The sequence below is a fragment of the Thamnophis elegans genome, chromosome 10 (assembly GCF_009769535.1).
Source record: "Thamnophis elegans isolate rThaEle1 chromosome 10, rThaEle1.pri, whole genome shotgun sequence".
In the NCBI taxonomy this organism is placed as follows: Eukaryota; Metazoa; Chordata; class Lepidosauria; order Squamata; family Colubridae; genus Thamnophis; species Thamnophis elegans.
The window spans coordinates 13,069,248-13,088,175 of record NC_045550.1 but is presented as its reverse complement, the minus strand read 5'-3'; the positions used below and the strand labels follow the sequence as shown (position 1 = coordinate 13,088,175).

The window sequence follows — 18,928 nt, the reverse complement described above, 5'->3', positions numbered from 1 at the left end:
ACAACAGTGAGCGCGGAGAAAGAAGGGCGCTTTAAATAGCGCTTTGAAAGCAAGCCAATTCAAGTTAAGGTAAGGGTTAGGTTTAGGGTTAGGTTTAGGGTTAGGTTAAGGGTTAGGGTTAGGTTTAGGGTTAGGTTAAGGGTTAGCATTAGGTTTAGCGTTAGGTTAAGGGTTAGGTTTAGGGTTAGGTTTAGGATTAGGATTAGGTTTAAGGGGGTTAGGTTTAGGTTTAGGGGTTAATTTTAGGTTTAGCGTTTACAGCGTGCTTTTTTCTCCGCGCTGTTGTCGCGCTGTGATGACGTCAGCTACGCGGTTTCGTCGAGCACCCTTTAGTCGAACGCGGTTTTGTGGTGGAACCCTTCAAGTTGCCAAGGTTGAGAAACACTGCTGTAGAGATTCTCAGACATCCAGGTCATGGTTGTCCCAAAGGTGCTTTTTCAGGAGGCAACTGGACTTTGTTTATTTTTTCTTGTGAAAACATTTTGCTGTACTGGAAAAGTTCTTCCGTACTGGAAATCTTTTCATTTCCCACAGTCCTGTCAGAGTTGAAGAAGATTCTTGGATGAGAAGTGAAACGTCTTCAAAAAAGACAACAACAAGAAAGTCCAATTGCCTCACCTTTGGGTGAGCTTAGGAACTATCCAGAACCCACAAAACAACCACCCAACTTTCCAGGGTTTGTTCCATCTAATCTGGTAGCCTTTAAATGTGCCAAAGTGTTAACCAAAGGGTTGCAACATAGCTTCTGGTAAGCAAATTCTCCTCCAGCTCACCATTTAAGAAGCCAACAAAGTTCCTCAGACCACCTACAATCACCCATCTCCCCCAATAGGACCCGGATTGTTGGGGGCAATATGCTGATTCCGTAAACCGCTTAGAGAGGGCTGAAAGCCCTATGAAGCGGTATATAAGTCTAACTGCTATTGCTATTGCTATTAGGAGTCCGTCAGCTTTCAATTGCCCAGCTTTCGATATGCTGACTCCGTAAACTGCTTAGAGAGGGCTGAAAGCCCTATGAAGCGGTATATAAGTCTAACTGCTATTGCTATTGCTAATAGGAGTCCGTCAGCTTTCAAGCCGAGGTGGCGCAGTGGAGGCTACTTCAGCTGACTGCAGTTCGGCTGTTCAAATCTCACCGGCTCAGGGTTGACTCAGCCCTCCATCCTTCGGAGGTGGGTAAAATGAGGACCCGGATTGTTGTTGGGGGCAATAGGCTGACTCTGTAAAACCGCTTAGAGAGGGCTGAAAGCCCTATGAAGCGGTATATAAGTCCAACTGCTATTGCTATTGCTAATTGCCCAGCTTTCGTTGGCTCCTACGGCTTTCCCGTAACTATCTGAATATCAGAAGACCGAAACGGTATAAGAAAAATAATAATAAAGTAAAGATAATAAGAGGTCCGCTCTCCAAGAAGCGCATTCCCGCAAAAGCAAACTTGCGAACCAGAGGAAGAAAAAGCGCCCGGAGAAAGCGAAACAACCAAACGCCTTCGGTTAAGAAGAGTTGTGAGCTTGAAAGCGGTAGTGGGATACACACACATACACACAAACCCGCGAGGAATGAGGAGGGGAAGCGTTTACCACGATAGTATGTATCTCTGCCAACCACACGCTCCTCCGCCGAGTCTCTCCCGCCCTTCCCAGAAGAGGCCGATATAGCCGGCCACCATCCCACGGCATTATGACCTCAGCCTGCACGATCTTTACAACCGGCGGGAGGGAGACTTCCGGAGTTTTAATCATGCTCGGGAAGAGGCAGTGGGGCCGTTCATAGCGGGTTGTGAGTAAAGGGATCGGACAGGGAGAAAGAGGAAGAAACACGCTTCTTTTGGCTGATGGTCAACTTTTCAAATTGACCGCTGGCGTTTGGGGGCTCCAACCATCCTGATCCTAAGCAAGGAGGAGAATGGGGATATTGCCTTTCGCAGATGTATTTAGTTGCCAATTTGAATCGGGGGTTTCCCAAATATTACCCCGGGTAAACTAAATTGCCTCCCAGATCTAGATTAAGGCAACGTTTCCTTAAAAACTGAAACGGGAAAGATTCGTGGTCCCCCCCCCCCAAAAAAAAAAAGAATATAGTAGTTCCGCACCAGGAGTTTATATTCAACGTGAAACCCTCAGGCTGATGGAAGATTTGAGAGCCACGATTCGTGGTCGGCGTGAAGTCCACCTTTATTTGAAAATGAGGCAGCACGCAACATGATTGAAAAAGTAGAGTGTTGCTTATTTGTAGCAAGGACCATTAATAGCAATAGCAATAGCAGTTAGACTTATATACCGCTTCATAGGGCTTTCAGCCCTCTCTAAGCGGTTTACAGAGTCAGCATATTGCCCCCACAGTCTGGGTTCTCATTTCACCCACCTCGGAAGGATGGAAGGCTGAGTCAACCCTGAGCCGGTGAGATTTGAACAGCCGAACTGCAGAACTGCAGTCAGCTGAAGTAGCCTGCAGTGCTGCGTTTAACCACTGCGCCACCTCGACTCAGCGATGACTTCAGAGGAAGCATAGGTTGGATTTTGTCGCTCTGATTTGAAAAAAAAAATATTATAGTTTTCAGGGATGTTGGATATTAATTAGAAGAAATGAGAATTCCCAAGGGAAGTCCTCTGGAGCAGTGTTTCTCAACCTTGGCAACTTGAAGATGTCCGGACTTCAACTCCCAGAATCCCCCAGCCAGCAAATGCTGGCTGGGGAATTCTGGGAGTTGAAGTCCGGACATCTTCAAGTTGCCAAGGTTGAGAAACACTGCTCCAGAGGACTAAAATACTAAGGAAGAGCCATAGGCTTTGATTCTGGATTCAGGGTGGGGTTCCCCCCTTTTGCTTCTTATGTAAGGTTATTTCACAGTATTTAGTATATTTCAAAAATAAATTTGGAATATCCAATTGCAAAGATGTAATAATTAAATATTAGACAAAGCAGAACAGTGAAAAGTACCTGAAAATACTCCCAAGCTTACAGAATAATGTAAACTCCACTGAACAGAAAATAAGGCGGCTTAAAAAATAACACAAAACATGACTTCCAACATGATATACTAATTTTTATTTGAAATTTCGAACAGCAGCTTTCTCAGATGTAAATGTAACAAGCTGTAATCTTCAGAATTTAGTGGTGTTTAAGAATCTGGAACCAGGGAAGGCAGTCAATGAAATCACGGGGGCCATTGTTTTTACAAACTTTTAGAAGCTATCCAAGCATAGATGTATACATTGGCTTTGTGCTCCACAATCTACACAAAAGTACCCTGGATTTCTTCCCCATAAATATTGCAATTTGCTATAATAATTACACAACCATTGTTTGAAAAGTAGATCTTGTAACATATTGATATATTTGCTTATCCAAATAGTTGAGATCTCTCTTAGCAAGCCCAGATTTGATTGACAAGATCTCTAGTTTCCAGATTTCCTAAGATTTTGCCCTAACAGAAACTTCTACTGAAAGCAGAGAAATGTTGCGGCTCAGCGTGAAGATTTTATCAGTGGAAGAAACTTTCTTTTTACAACATTTTTACTAAATTATTTTACTAAATAACTCCATTTATCTGTTTCTTCTTATATCCTGCCTTTTCTCCAGGAACTCAAAATGGTGCACTTAAGACTCAGTTTTTCTCCTTCCTGACAACAACTCCATGAGATCAGCTGGGCTGTGAGAAAGCATTTAGTCCAAAGGTACTGAACTCATTTCTGTGGCTAAGAGTGGAGTTGAACCTGTGTCTCTTCACACAGTCAACATCTTGCCCATTTGCAAGAAACCAGCTGATGGGTAGATACAGTTTATAATTTGTGGAAACTTTAGTTTCCTACTCCCATTTTGATTGTTTCTACCAACTTAAGACAGAATAAATTCTACCTATTTATTTACCATTTAAGTGTAACCTAGTGCTTCATAATAAAGCCTGAAGTTGTCACAGCATTACATATTCTATTTCTAAACTGTTCCATTAAACATCTATCCTATTTCCACTATTATTTTAGGAAGGGGAGGGTGGAACCTGAGTGGCAGAGAGAACAGCAAAATTATGCTGTTTAGGGCGGAGTTGACAGCAGGGAGGAAAAATATTTTCCAAAAACCTGAATCTCATATCAGTGGCATTCTATATTTGTGTGTAGCCATGTGTATATATAGTCTAAAAACTGTTGAAAGCTTTATATATATATGTAACTAAAAGTAGCACAAGCCCCAAAAGAGCAAATCAGCCAATATATTTGTACTTCCGTGGCAGGATTATAGCTGAAGTGGTTTGTTGGTTATACTATATATTTTGCAAGCATAGCAGCCCTCCACGAGTTATCTCCCTTCATTGGCTGCAGGCATATGAAACAAAGCACATTGAGGCATTAATCAATTCAGAAACTTACATGTCTCTCCATCCAAAGGCAATATTCTCATGTAAGCTCTGCACGGCTAAACAACTGGTTAACTTTTAATATTATTGTAATTCATTTTTTAAAAAGGAACAAATCTTTATGCAGAAATTTAAGGACCTCTGACCTCTCGCTAGACGTTAACACCTTGCATCGCGAGTGTGTGGCTTCTCAATAATGGAGGAATATAGTACTTTGGACCAGGAATAGTAGCTAATTTGTTGATAGCTTGATTGATGAAAACAGGAGTACAGATGCTTGCTACGCATGCACTTTTGCTTAGGGAAAATAAAAGTTTATAACAAAAATAAACCTTGCTCCTATCAAGCTTTCTGTACCAGAAATATAACCCATTGAAAAGTAGCTTAAAATCCAATGAGGATACTTCAATAAATATATGCTGGGAGTGGGGGGAGGGGGTTTGCAGGAAACCATTTTAAAATTTGGTTTGCTAGGTAAAAAGGGGAATGAATTTGTTAAAAGTGGATTAACCTATGGCTTTCAAAATCAATTCAGATTGGAAAGTGATTCTAATTAGCCTTCCTTAAAAGTCAGAACAATACAGCAAAGTGCGAAGAAAGAAAAGACTAAGCAAGAATATTATAAAGGATCTAGTGACTGAAATTTGCAGAAATGTTGGAAAAGTATCTTCCTCACACAAGCTGACAATTCAACAGTTTGAGGGGGAAAGTGCTGATAGCTTAGACATCCCTAACATTTTCCTTCCTGCAACAAACCTGCTCTGAAGTAGGCTGATGGAAATTAGTTGCATCCAGTTTTTCTGATATAAGTCATTTAGCACTGTAGTTCTAAACCCATTTCCCCAGGAGTAAACCCTGCTGAGGTCGGGGCTTATTTCTGAGGTGCAGTATTGGGTTAAAATTTGTATCTCCATTATTTAAGAGGGTAAGTTGAAAAGGAAATAAATGTTTCATACCTCCTGCTGGTGCCTTTTTTTTTTTTGCTATTGCTTGAAGTAGTCTGACCTTTTCAGCTTGTGTGTGTGTATATGTGTGAGCTTCAAAGACTCACCGATGAAAGTTAATATGACTTTTAAAGCCACAGTAATTGAACAGCAAGCACTTTCTTGTTTTGTGGCACTTTTTAATCATTTCTGCCCTTGATGTTAATTCTAAGTCATAAGCCAGCATTCTATTGAGGTTATGATGATGTAGCAAGCAGATAGTCATGGGAGTTGGGTAAAAAATGAAATGTAGTCTTACAGTAAGATTGTGCGACTCAGTCAACAATTGTGTTTCCACAATTTGGGATATAGATTTCATAATACAGAAAAAGTACCATTGGTCTATTGCAGCATTTCTCAGCAAGTTTATGAGGGATGGATTTCAATCCCCATGCTTGATACTTGGGGAATTCTGGGCAATGGAAGTCCACCAGTCATAAACTTGCCAAGGTTGAGAAACGCTCATTCAAGGCTTATCCAGGCATTAAAGCATCCAAAGTGTGATTTTGTATTGAGCCAATTCCTGACTTAGCTAGATATATGTTCTATAATCAGAGGATGGTACAGGCCTGTAGTAACTTCAACTCATCTGCCATTGCTGGGGGCCCTTTCTTTCAGATTTATTTAATTAATTTGTATGCCGCCCACTCTCAAAAGACTCAGGGTTAGGTTATGATGATGTAGCTCAGGATGCTTCATTGTGGTACAGTTTTTGTCTAGCAGAAGAGACATAATTAAAATAAAATGTATGCCTTGAAACTGGAGTTCATTTGGTGTGAAAATGTGGTAACTGATCATCTACTTTCTATATAGAGCAGGTATTATCCAAAGCAGAGCACAGATGCATAGCATTAAGGCAGCCTGTACCTGTTAAAGCAAAAATAATGAAAAATCCAGCACTGTGTCTGTAAGCTATTATTTGCATAGCATGGAGAATAATGTGGTACTGTCTGACATCCTGACATTCCACTCCCCTTATTATAAGATCATCTTTGTGCATTACATCTCTTGTCATCTTTAAAAGCCTGTAATTACTGAAGTCACGGAAGAAACTATATTATTTAAAATTAAACACGGATGCAAATCAACAGGGATAAAGATCATTCTGTACAAGAAAATACCACTTTCAGAAAGAAAACATCTGTACAATATTTAAATATTGTATATACATCAAATAATTCTTGTTCATAGCTCATTCCAAGGAAGTTGCTTGTTTGAAAGCTACAGAAAGGCATTCACTCACTCATACAGGGGGAAAAAATGCCTTTTAAAAACACAGCAGTCAGGATGAAAGAAGAAATGCCAGCATGCATACTTTATAATTATTCCAGGGGAATAATTATTGGAGGAACAAGTTTAGATGCTGTAATTATAATGACCCAATCTATTCCTCTGATAGTAAATCAAAGCTTATTCTCATTCTATCAGGCAATATTATTTATAGCACATAATGCAAAGGGACCTTTAAATTCTTCCTAGAAAATCAAAATGTTTGTGTGATGCAGTTTGTCCCCAAATTATGTGTTTAATAAGAAATCTGAGATTTTTGAGAGGGGGAAAAAAGGAAAACAATTCTATGGCTTTTCGTTCATGCATAGCTAATAGGAAAAAAGATCCAGCTAAACAATTAGCTTTCAGACATCTTGAAAGCATAATGGATTTCAGTGGATGACAATGTGTTTTCTCAGTGGTATTTGGGGGGGGGGGAGGAAAGTGTCAGCTTCCAGCTGACAAAACAGACCCTTCTGCTGTCATGAATTTGGCCTCAAACCCAACATGTTGGGATTAGCTACCTATCAAGCCCTGAATTGTAGTACTCAACTGGAAGCAGCCTTCATATTGTAAGTTGTTAGCCTGGAAAGACACACTAGGCTGGCAGTGTAGTTTCATCAACTCATCTGTAGTCACATCAGAGATTTTTCCATGGCATAGGCAGTTTTAGACAGACTGAGCAGAGGCAGCCCCGTTGCTAGGGTTCTTCCAAATATAGTGCTTTTACGGAGTTTTGACATTGTAGTTTCCAGAATTCCTATACAACATGGTTGCTGGTTATCCTGTCTGGGAATTCTGGGATTTACAGGCCAACACTACTGGATGACACCATCTTGGACAAGAGGGCACTAGAGTTTTAGTTAGTTTCTATGTGAAGATTGAGGTTTCATTCTCCCTTCTTGGATATAAGTCCGTTAAAACTTCATTCACGTTGAATGTAAAGTATTGTTGTGTCCCTTGGAAGCCATTTAAGTGATCTCAGAAATAATGTCTGTACTCCCTCTTCTGGTCAGAAACAACACTGCTCAATTACTTATTTGCAGCGTTGTTGTTTTTTCCTCTGCCAAGAAGTTACTTTTCCTATTTTTCCTACTTTTGCTGAAGTCAGGTTATTGGTCACAGAATGGAAGAAGCTCACAAGGAGCTAAACTGAAGACAGTACATTTCTTTCAAGGAACATTCAACTTCTTGAGCATCTGTTTATGCCAGGCCTGTCAAACTGGCGGCCTGCGGGTCAGATACAGCCCACACAGGTCACACCCACCCCCGCTCCGCAAAGGCAAAAACATTGTGATAGACTATGATACGGCCCGCGATGCGAGGAAGTTTGACACCCCTGGTTTATGCAGTTATTCCAAAGGGGAGATATAGGGAGAACATCTGATTCTGCAGGAATTGGTAAATAACAGACAACGTACCTAGTTGTGAATTTAATTTTTTTTCCTTAATGAAATGTTGAGTAACTTCTATAGCAATTTATATTTATATAAATTACTTATTATCAAATAATTAAGTTGGCCCCAGGAAAATGTTATCACTTTTCTTGTATGAGATACCACTCTCTAGGATCAACACAGGAAGTTATTCCTTTGTTTGGCATGGCTGAAAAAGACAATGAAAATGGATCCTTTCGCTCTACAACCTGAGGATAGAGATGATCTCTGGTTAACTATTGCTACCACACCCCCTTTGTTTGTTTTGTACAAGAACTGGCTGGCAAGAGGTATAGATAAATAAAGCCAGAGGTTGCCAACAGTAAAATGGAAAGTGGGAACACTTTCTCATTTACAGAATTGGTTTAATCTTTGGGAAGTTCTTTATTCAATATTGAAAAAGAGGGAAATGCAAGCATCAGTGTTGCAAAATTGAAGTTGGTGTTAATTAATTGGACAGAACATTTAGTGCTTTTTAAACTATAAATGGCCAATTATTCAGGTGCAATGTCACTTCTCTCCACAGGGGGAGGAATTCCTTTCCTAAAATAATGTTCTAATCCTTGTTGGCATTATCTAGACATTAAGTATACTTGTTGCTTCAGCATTTCCCACAAATGTTACTACTGGATCATTTCTTTAATAAGATTGCAACTCTAACAGGTTTACTAACTTAAAATAGAAGCAAACCCCCACCAAACCAACAAGTCATTTGATCCTATAAACAAACAACAGTTTTGTGCTACAAAGACTCAATTTCTAAACCTGTTCATTTGCAATTTTACATGCTTAAATTCCAGTATTCCTACTCCATCATATAAATAAGAGAGGTTATCTTTTAAAATAGCTGAAAACGTATTTCTACTGTGAAATGGATAACCACAAATCATGGTTATAAATTTCACTTTTACTGCTTCAAAAAAAAAGTACATTAGTTGGTACCCTAAATGTAGAAATAACAGGTTTGATTATTAGGCCCTAGAATTCAGAACATATGAAAGACATCAAGTAAAGCAACATGTCTCCCAAATAAATAGAGAAGTAATATTTCAGCGCTTAATTTTCATTACATATTTGAGTTGTTCACTTTACTATGTAGCACCTGATAACTCTATGTTCAGACTCCATATTGGTAATTTGAAAAGCAAAAAATAATAATTAAAAATCCTGATGCTTTCTTCTTCTATGCTTTATCTATCTAGCCAAAATTCAGGATGTTTTTGGCAGCCAGTGAACAGAACATGGAAACAATAGGTGGTGAGGGTCATGGAAAAGAAAAGAAAATCAGTAGTTTAGAAAATCAATGCCAGCTTTTACACTTTTAGAAGTGGCAACATCAATTGCCATGGCTTTAATCTCAGTGTCTCCAAACTGCATTAGCGTTTTGATTTCCCTCCGGCCTGGCACAGATTTGTCACTTCCTGTGAGATCCAAGCGCAGCGTGCCACACTTCCTCACTCCAGGCTCAGTGATGAAATTCACATTATCGTGTTCCGAGCTGTAGATGTTGATCACAATGACCAGCTGAGAAGGCTTGGCAGGGGTATAGCTGCGGGACACGGTCTCCCCAAGTGCCACGGACTGGTCAGCCGATATGAACTTGTCAAAGACGTCGGTGCACCAACGGGTGCCATCTTTAAGTAGCAACTTTTCAGTAGGGTGCTTCCCTTCCACGTAGCGATTCAGGACTCCCACTCCATAGGTCAAGGGGGAACGACGCACTTTAATGACAGCAGGATCCAGACCAAAGAGGACTGCTCCTTTGAGGATGGTGAGCCCCACATCTTGAGGGATGATGATTCGGCATTTTGAGCCAAAAGAATTCTGGACAGCTTGTTGTAGAAGTGGGGCTTCTGCAAATCCACCCACAAGGAATAGAAACTTTACATTTGTCAGTTCAGGTTTGTCAAAAATCTCACCTGAGCAGAGAAAGAAATCCAAGGGATGAAAAAATAGTGCATTTACTAAGACCCAATGAGAAAAGAATCTAGTCTCATCAGAACAATTTGATAAAAACATTAGGTACAGGTATATGTATGCGTGTCTATGGGGGTATATATACTGTAGATACTTATGGATCAGGATGTTATACAGTATATAGGTGTTCAGGAAGGGAGACGGTGTAAAGAAAGCAAAATGGGCAACATTCTTCATATTAACTTGATAATCTCAACCATAATCCTACAGAAATGATAATCATTAAACAAGAACATAATTATTTCTGGCATATAGAATTTGTATTTTTCAGGCTGTATGTTCAGTGGAAATTACGATAAAAGACTTATATACTCAGACTAAACAACTGCTTAAAAAAAGTGCAATATGATAAACATTTTGGATTAATTGTCCTGAAGAGATAAGATCTCTGCATTCTGAATGCTCTGACTCTTAATGACTTTAAAGCCTTATATACCCTTAATACCTACTGAGATGTTCTATAATGTGGTCAATTGTAGGTTTGAAGAGGGCATTCATTGCATCAGGACTCATTCTCAGCATTCCTTGGGAGGACCACTTCACAAAATCCACACTGCAAAAAAACAAAGAAAGCAACTGTTTAAAAAAAAAACCTACCCTAGTTCTAAGAAACTTTCTTGAAGATAGGGACAAAGTCAACAGAGGCAACACTGTACAGGTTAAGAATTACTTGGAACTTTTTGTAGGGAATGTGAAAAGATGGATCTATATTCCATTTGGGGAAAAGACTGAAAATGATCCTTACTTAATATTTATAAGTCTACATGTAGAAGGTTAATACAAGGATGTATATCAGCTCTGACCCTTCAACTCCAGCCTCTCTGTAGGAACATAGATTTTAGGGACAGAGGACAAGCAGTTAATTCTCTATCATGTCAGGAATCAATCTCTCTTGTTCAATCCCATTTTCCATTTAACATCAAGATGGAAAAGTCTTAAGGCAAGGTCAGTCCACATTCCTGTGTACACCTCTACACCTAACACTCTTTAGAAGGGAAATATTGTTTAAAACTGGCAGGAAACTCTTGCCACTGAGATATAACTTGTTTCCTGTGCCTGACAGCCCTTCCCCCTGCAAAATAGGCAGGCAGAATTTCTCATCTTGAATTGGTTGCCACTTGTTACAGACAAAAAGTCATTCACAGCAAGGACATGCTTTTAAAGATGACTATAGGCTTTGCACTAGCAGAGCACACTTCTCTTTGCACAAGGAAGGGCACTCACTTTCTCAAGTGCTGCTTTTGAGTTGGTGAGTCTTTTGGATCAGAACAACATGTGACAATGAGGCCTAGTCGGATGGTGAAATTCAAGTGTCATATTTCGTGTGAACAGAAATGTTTTTGTAGCGAGAGGGCTAGATTTTTTTCACCCTCCTGTCAGAAGAGGCCTTTGGTGCTTTTAAAAAGTTCTAAAGACAAAATTCTAAAGATACGCCATTGACCTGCATAGTACACCATCCTTTCTATCACTAATTAATGGGAGATTGTTCCAAATAGAAGGAAAAAAACCTCCCTTCTCACATACTTTAAGATTGTTTACATTAGCAAATGCTATGATAAACAGCCTACATCCTCATGATAAATGGAGCAATTTCACAAAATGAAATTTTTAAGGAAGGGATAAAGAAAGATGTGGTTTTCTTTTTGTAAATGGACTAGTTAAGGAAGGAGGTTTTGCATCTGGCAATTTTACAAGCTTGATGCTGGAAAGGAAGAAAAAACTGTTTTTATGCTGGTGTTCCTTCACATATTGTTAGCAATTTGTCCAATTGAACTTGAATTAATTATTCATATTTCATGCAATTAATACAAGAAACTTTCTGGATTATTCTATGGTGAATCTTCTGCATATCTATTTTTTGTTAAGTATCAGTGACTCCATATGATTTATTTCCAGGAAAAAAACAGTCACAGAACAGCTTAACTAATTTCTGACTTACTTGCTTTTCCTTAAGGCATGTTCTACGCTGTGACCTCGAAACTTCTTATAGTAGTCAATGAAAGAAAAAGGCAGGGTGATATTCAGTGGATTTGTCCGATCTGGAGCTGCTGCTCTCTTCCGAGACTCAAATGCTATCATCAGATCAACCCAGGCAGCAGGTCGCTTGATTTTAAATTGTTCAATAAAATCTTCACCAAATATTTTGCACAGAAGTTTTTCAAATTCATAGTCTACACCTAAAGAGCCATATGGCCCTCCTGCATGAGAAATAAAATATTGTTAATGGGAAACGTTATTTAAGAATTGATACAGTGAAAAATTATGGGTATAGCATTTTGCCTAAAGATTTTGTCTAGACAATTCAAGCACCTTTCTGCTGTGATAAAAGGCTATTAAAGGCAACAGTAGGAACATTGCCATGAATTTTCAATATCTTTCCCATAGGATCAGGTTACCACATGACAGGAATCAGCTCTGTTTGTCCTTTGCCATCAAAATGTTCATGGTCAAACATGCCACTTTTGTATACTCAGTGCACAAGGGGACAGAGCTCTAGCCTATGTATCCACCCATAGCTGTGTCTTGAAATCTACGTGAGAGACATCCCGGCGCCATCAGGAAGTCTATTCATGGACAAAAATGCAGCATCTGTATAAAAGCCATGGTTAGTAGGTTGTGCATGGCTAGCCAAAATGACCAACCCACAGCATAACTTATCCATTCGAGGTTTCCAAGTGAGTAATATATGCATGCATGTAGCCCGTTCCTATTTATCTTCATTTAAAATGCCTGTTAGAATAAACTGATACTCTGATCTCAGTTACATCGAAAAACTCGTAATGAACCCAAGGGACAATATTATATAGTAGAATCAATGCGCTGTATAATTTATTCTTCATTTCTTGAAGTAAAGAAAGTTGAAGAACCACATATCCATTTTTTGCTTTCCTTCAAAGATAAGCTTCTTTGGAACAAGTTTGCAAGTTTAATAACATTTATATGCCGCCGAATCCCGTAGGACTCCGGGCGGCTTACAGTACAAAAATAAGTCAAAAATAAAATACAGGGAAAGAAAAGATAGATTTAAAAACAGCACACCATACATTCCATTCTAAATGGGGCTGGACCGTATTTTGGGATCAACAGCCCCAGGCTTGCCGGAACAGCCAGGTTTTAGTGGCTTTCCGGAAGGCCGAGAGAGTGGGAAGGGTCCGGATCTCTGTGGGTAGATCATTCCACAGGGCCGGGGCAGCTACAGAGAAAGACCTCCCCTGAGTAGTCGCCAACCGGCATTGTCCGGTCGACGGTACCCAAAGGAGGCCCAGCCTGTGAGATCTTAGACTACATGACTTCCAGCAAATCTTGTTACAAGTTGTTTTCAGGGTAAAGAAATTAAATGTTCTATGATCAGTAGGAGTGAGGAATCTATTTTACCTGTTGCCTTGTATAGTTCCTTCAGGTGTCCTTCCGGTAACCTGATCTGGTGCACAGTCACGTCAACTGTTCCTCCTCCCCCATCCACAACTATGTAACGGTCACCTATTAATCCAAATGGAATAACAACAGTTGGGGTTTTTTTCGCCCTGATGGGTATTTTGCATTTATTTTAAAAGCCACTTCATAAAAATCACAAGAAGTTTACAAAAAAAAAAAATCATGTAAAAGTTACGAACGTATGAGCTAGTTTGCTATTAAATAGACAGCAATTTGAAAACTGAGAGCAAATTACGATCGCAGCACATTTGGGCACTGATGCTTGAACCATGTACTGAGTGATAACCAGAATGACTTACTTATACTGTCATTTACTTTGAATAATATGCGAGTTAATAAAGATAAATAGATTTATAGTGGTTCCTACACCCCAAAGTATTGTGCTTTCATCATGCCTTTAAGCAACTTGTTCATCTCTTGTTTGGATTATTGCAATGCATTCTACATGGGCCTATCCCTGAAGAGTATATGGAAGCTTCAGGTGGTACAGAATTAGGTCACGCAAGCAATCTTGAGCGCCCAATGAAGGGAGATGTAACACCTCTGCTGCATCAGCTCCATTGGAGGCCAGGTGCTTCCAGATGCAAATCAAGGTGACCTTTAAAGCCCTACATGGGGCCAGGTTACCTGCAGAACGATCTTCGTCCCATTACAATGGCCCATCCCACCCAATCAGGCAGGGAGGGTATGTTGGGGAGCCTATCAGTTAAAAGTTCTTGAAACACTATCTTGGTTCAAGGTTTTTGTATCAATCAAGCGTTGACTACAAAATATGAAACTTTTAATGTGGACACTATCTACCGTAGAAGAAAGTTGTAGACCCATCAGCTAAAGAATTGTTACTGGCAGAGTCCAGGTAGAGAGATTTGTCTGTCATTCCCCCTGCCCTTTGGAACATTCTGTCCCCCCCCCCCAAACAACAACTGAGGTGGGCCCTCACTTTCCTGATCTTGTGGCCTGAAGGCCTGGCTCTGACAAATTGTTTGGGGCTCCCAAAGTAACAGGCAGCCATGGGGCTGGTTGGCCTCTTGAAGACCATCCCTCCTCTGGCCTTTTTAACTTTGAATCTAACTATCCTTGCCTCCTAATGTAATATTTATACACAGTTTTTATCTTTTACTTGTATGCTACTCACTACCCAGAGTCCCTCTGTGAGGGAGATGAGTAGTTTCTAAATTTATAACATGTTTATAAATATATAAATAAATGGTTCTTGAATGAGTCACACAACACGCAACCGAGTTCTATTGCCTCACCGTTGTTATCATGTATGCGCAGCAAATAACTTATTTAAAGAATTTATATTCCAGTTCACAGTCCAAATACAGCAATTCATAGATCAACGAAATTACAAATACTTTTAGATGGTGGTGAAATTTTTAGAAAATAATTAGGATACTGTCACCCCAAAAATAATCTCTTTCTGAAAGCCATACGACTCAATTAATTTTATGTGGGGCAAAAGACTTTAATAAAAGGATGCTGAATCGTGTATGTAAGCTGACTAAAAGCCACTGAAAAATTAAAACCCTGGCATGATATGACTTGTATTAGCAAGACCTTGCTAACAATCTTGCCTTCCGTCTCGAATCATCTGACAATTTAGGGCAATCAGTAAAAGCAGCAGCCTGTTATATAAATTACAAAGGCAGGAGGAGATCTTCTCAAACCTGGGCAACCCTTCAGAGGGTTAGATTCAGGGGTGGGTTTCTCGCCCCGTTCCAACCGGTTCGGTTGGAACGGGGCCGGCAGTGTCCTCGTGCACGCGCGCAGTGCACGCATGCGTACTAGCGTCTGTGCGATGCTCCAGCTGCTCCTGGAGGATCGCGCAGGCGCTGTATGCATCCTGCGCATGCGTGGAAGCGCAGAAATCGTCAAAACCGGGTAAGGAGCGCGGGCGGGCGGGCGGGCCCTTCGCAGTTCCCGGAAGTTATTTACTTCCGGGTTCGCCGACCAACTGGTTCGTGGGGACCATTGCGAACCGGTTGAAACCCACCCCGGTTAGATTCCAAACTCTACAATTTTTTTAGCGAACATCCGTTTGGTGTTGAGAACAAGTCCACACATCTGGAGAGTGGCCACATGGTGGGAAGCAATGATGGGTATGGAAGTGATTCCAGTGAGGAGAATTTTTAAGACATGTATTTATTTACAAATGTGTCTTTATGTGGCCCTCTGCATTTATTAGAATCAAATATTCACATAGGCACTAAAAGGAACAAGGCAAGAGTCTCGCAGAGAACCATATTCTGCTGGCAATGCAAAACCAGCAAGACCAAAACAATGGACACTACCTTCCTCCAACTCGGACCAGATTTCTCCTATGACGTTTTCAACCAAAAAGGTTCGGCTCTGTCGATTTCGTCGAATGTGTTCTTTTGCTGGTGGCAACACAGAGAGAAAATGACTTGAGTATAAAAGAGCAAAAGCAAAGCTGTATGTACATGGAGCGGAAAGCAGGGAAGTGGGCTACACATCATTCAGTTACGAATTAGAACGAATACATTGATAATCAAAGCTATAGCCCCAAAGTGGTGTCGCTCTTGGTGTGATTTTTTTTCAACAGATTGAATCAGAGTAGACCTCTGTGGTGGTTGAAAGCTTTTAATTCTATATAAACCAAACTGTTTATTGCAAACTTACCATAAACATGTAACAAAGATTGGTTCCACCACAAAACCGCGGTCGACTAAAGCGCGCTCGACGAAACCGCGTACCTGACGTCATCACAGCGCAACGAAAAAAGCACGCTGTGAGCGCTAAAGTTAAAATTAACACCTAAACCTAACCCCCCGAAACCTAACCCTAAACCTAACCCTAAACCTAACCCTTAACCTAACGCTAAACCTAACCCTTAACCTAACGCTAAACCTAACGCTAACCCTTAACCTAACCCTAAACCTAACCCTAACGCTTAACCTAACCCTAAACCTAACCCTAACCCTTAACCTAACCCTTACCTTAACGTGAATCGGTTTGCTTTCAAAGAGCTTTTTAAAGTGCCCTTTTTTCTCCGCGGTCGCTGTTGTCGTGCTGCTGATGACGTCAGCGACGCGCTTTAATCGGGCGCGCTTTAGTGGACCGCGGTTTTGTCGTGCCACGACAAAGCTTAAGCAAATCAAATTCTGCTGAAAGTAGCTTTGCAGTATTTTGTTATTAGTTAGGCTATTAATTCATACATAACTGTGAATAAGAGAACCTGTCTGACATTAAGGCAGATCATTTGTCTTCTTAATCTTAGCAGATCTGTAGAGGAGAACTACACAAAATGGTGCCTACCCCACACCAAAATGTCTTTAGGCACTCCCTTTGTACTCATAAATCTCCCTTCCCCATCATATTTCTTAAAGATTATTTTCATTTGAAAAAAAAAAGAAAACAGGCATGCTGGAAAATTATTGAGCATATTGTATTGTTTTTATCTTCAGCAATGAGTACAGGCCCACAAAACAAATAGGATATCCTGCTGGAAAAACTGCCTTCTGTTCAATGGGGATTAAGAGCTGTGGTGGTGCAGTGGTTAGAATGCAGTACTGCAAGCTACTTCTGCTGACTGCCAGCTGCCTGAAATTTGGCAGTTCGAGTCTCACTGGGCTCAAGGTTGACTCAGCCTTCCATCCTTCTGAGATGGGTAAAATGAGGACCCAGATTGTTGGGAGCAATAGGATGATTCTGTAAACCCCTGAGAGAGGGTTGTAAAGCACTGTGAAATGCTATATAAGTCTGTGCTATTGCTATTTTGGAATTGCCAAATCCCAAGGCCATCATCATCATCAATTCCTAACACCAGAAAATACAAAAGAAATTATTATCATTGTCATAGAGTTTTAGTTGTTTTCCTTAGAGCTAGGATGAAGGGAAAGGCAGTCAGAATAAGTTCAACCAAGAGATTCATTGGAAATTCCTGGCAGGAGGCATCTCTCATGTTGGAATTAGGACATCTTCCAGTTTGCAATTGTCCGGATTATCTAATCTGTGATGCCTTCATGTTCACTTTTGTTCACAAAAATCAGCACAGTTGGTTAAAGAACGGCAGGATCCTTTTTTCTTTTCTCCCCCCACCCCCCGCAGTTTTGGAAAAGAGTTTCACATATTATCTTTGTTGCCATAGTTAGGTATATCCTTGGATGTTGGACCCAACATAATTGGAGTTCCTATCTGGAAGACAGTCTCCAAATCACAATAATAAATAAATAAATAAATAAATAAATAAATAAATAAATAAATAAATAAATAAATAAATAAATAAATAAATAAATAAATAAATAAATAAATAAATAAATAATAAAATAAATAAATAAATAATAAAATAAATAAATAAATAAATAAATAAATAAATAAATAAATAAATAAATAATAAATAATAAATAATAAATAATAATAAAATAAATAATAAATAATAAAATAAATAATAAATAATAAATAATAAATAATAAATAATAAATAATAAATAATAAATAATAAATAATAAATAATAAATAATAAATAATAAATAATAAATAATAAATAATAAATAATAAATAATAAATAATAAATAATAATAAAATAAATAATAATAAATAAATAAATAAATAAAAAATTGAGTCACTGTTCATTGATTATTGCTTACTAATTTTGGTTAGAATTGTTTATCTTTGTTTGATATGTTCCTTAATTTGTTCCAAGCCTCTCAGAGCTGCAGTATTTTGAGTTGCACAGCCATATACATTTCTTAAAACCTTTACTTGAATTAGATCAGTAAATAGCACCCAATAAGAGTTTATTGTTCTCTGAAACCGCAAACAAAACTAGTTCACATTTTGATTGGAGAGGTATGAACAAATCTGGAAACTCCACATATGTTGGCATGTAAATTCAAAAATCCCCCAAATAGCAGTAGCAGTTAGACTTATATTCCGCTTCATAGGGCTTTCAGCCCTCTCTAAGCGGTTTACAGAGTCAGCATATCGCCCCCACAGTCTGGGTCCTCATTTCACCCACCTCGGAAGGATGGACGAATGAGTCAACCTTGAGCCGGTGAGATATGAACCGCCGAACTGCAGATAGCAGTCAGCTGAAGTGGCCTGCAGTGCTGCACCCTAACCACTGCGCCACCTTGGCTAATAAAGCTAATAAACAAGCCACTGTCTTTTTTGTGAAACCTCATTCCTGGTTTCCCCATTATCAAAATCAGACCAACTAAGAGACAATTTTTGTCTAAATGCTTCCATAAGGAAACATGTGGACTGCAGGAATTAGGTGCGTCATCCCATCGAAGTCTGATTAAGAGAGTGGTACCTGGTGTAAAACCCGAGGCAATAGTTTCACTGGGAGTGTAGCCGTTGACAGGAGCTCTGCTGCTTAGGTCTATCATCTGATGAAGGCGGAGCTTCCTGCAATAAATTGATGCAGCTTCCGGTTCCAAGGCGATTATCAGTTGTTCAGAAATCTCTGGGGACGCCATGCCTGCCTGTGAGAAATGAGATGGAATTGTA

At 39.6% G+C, this 18,928-nt stretch overlaps 1 protein-coding gene across 1 annotated transcript in view; it reads right to left on the bottom strand.

Annotated features, from left to right (window-relative positions):
* Window positions 1-3,051: 3,051 nt before the first annotated feature.
* The window catches only part of HSPA12A (heat shock protein family A (Hsp70) member 12A), a 49,708-nt gene continuing 33,831 nt past the window's right edge, over window positions 3,052-18,928 (bottom strand). Inside the window, exons 7-12 of the mRNA XM_032225603.1 lie at window positions 18,732-18,903; window positions 15,749-15,835; window positions 13,395-13,499; window positions 11,959-12,217; window positions 10,469-10,572; window positions 3,052-9,961 (exon numbers count right to left, since the gene is read on the bottom strand). Of these exons, the coding sequence (XP_032081494.1) occupies window positions 9,327-9,961; window positions 10,469-10,572; window positions 11,959-12,217; window positions 13,395-13,499; window positions 15,749-15,835; window positions 18,732-18,903 (1,362 nt within the window). The 3' untranslated portion in view covers window positions 3,052-9,326. The remainder of the gene's footprint in view (window positions 9,962-10,468; window positions 10,573-11,958; window positions 12,218-13,394; window positions 13,500-15,748; window positions 15,836-18,731; window positions 18,904-18,928) is intronic.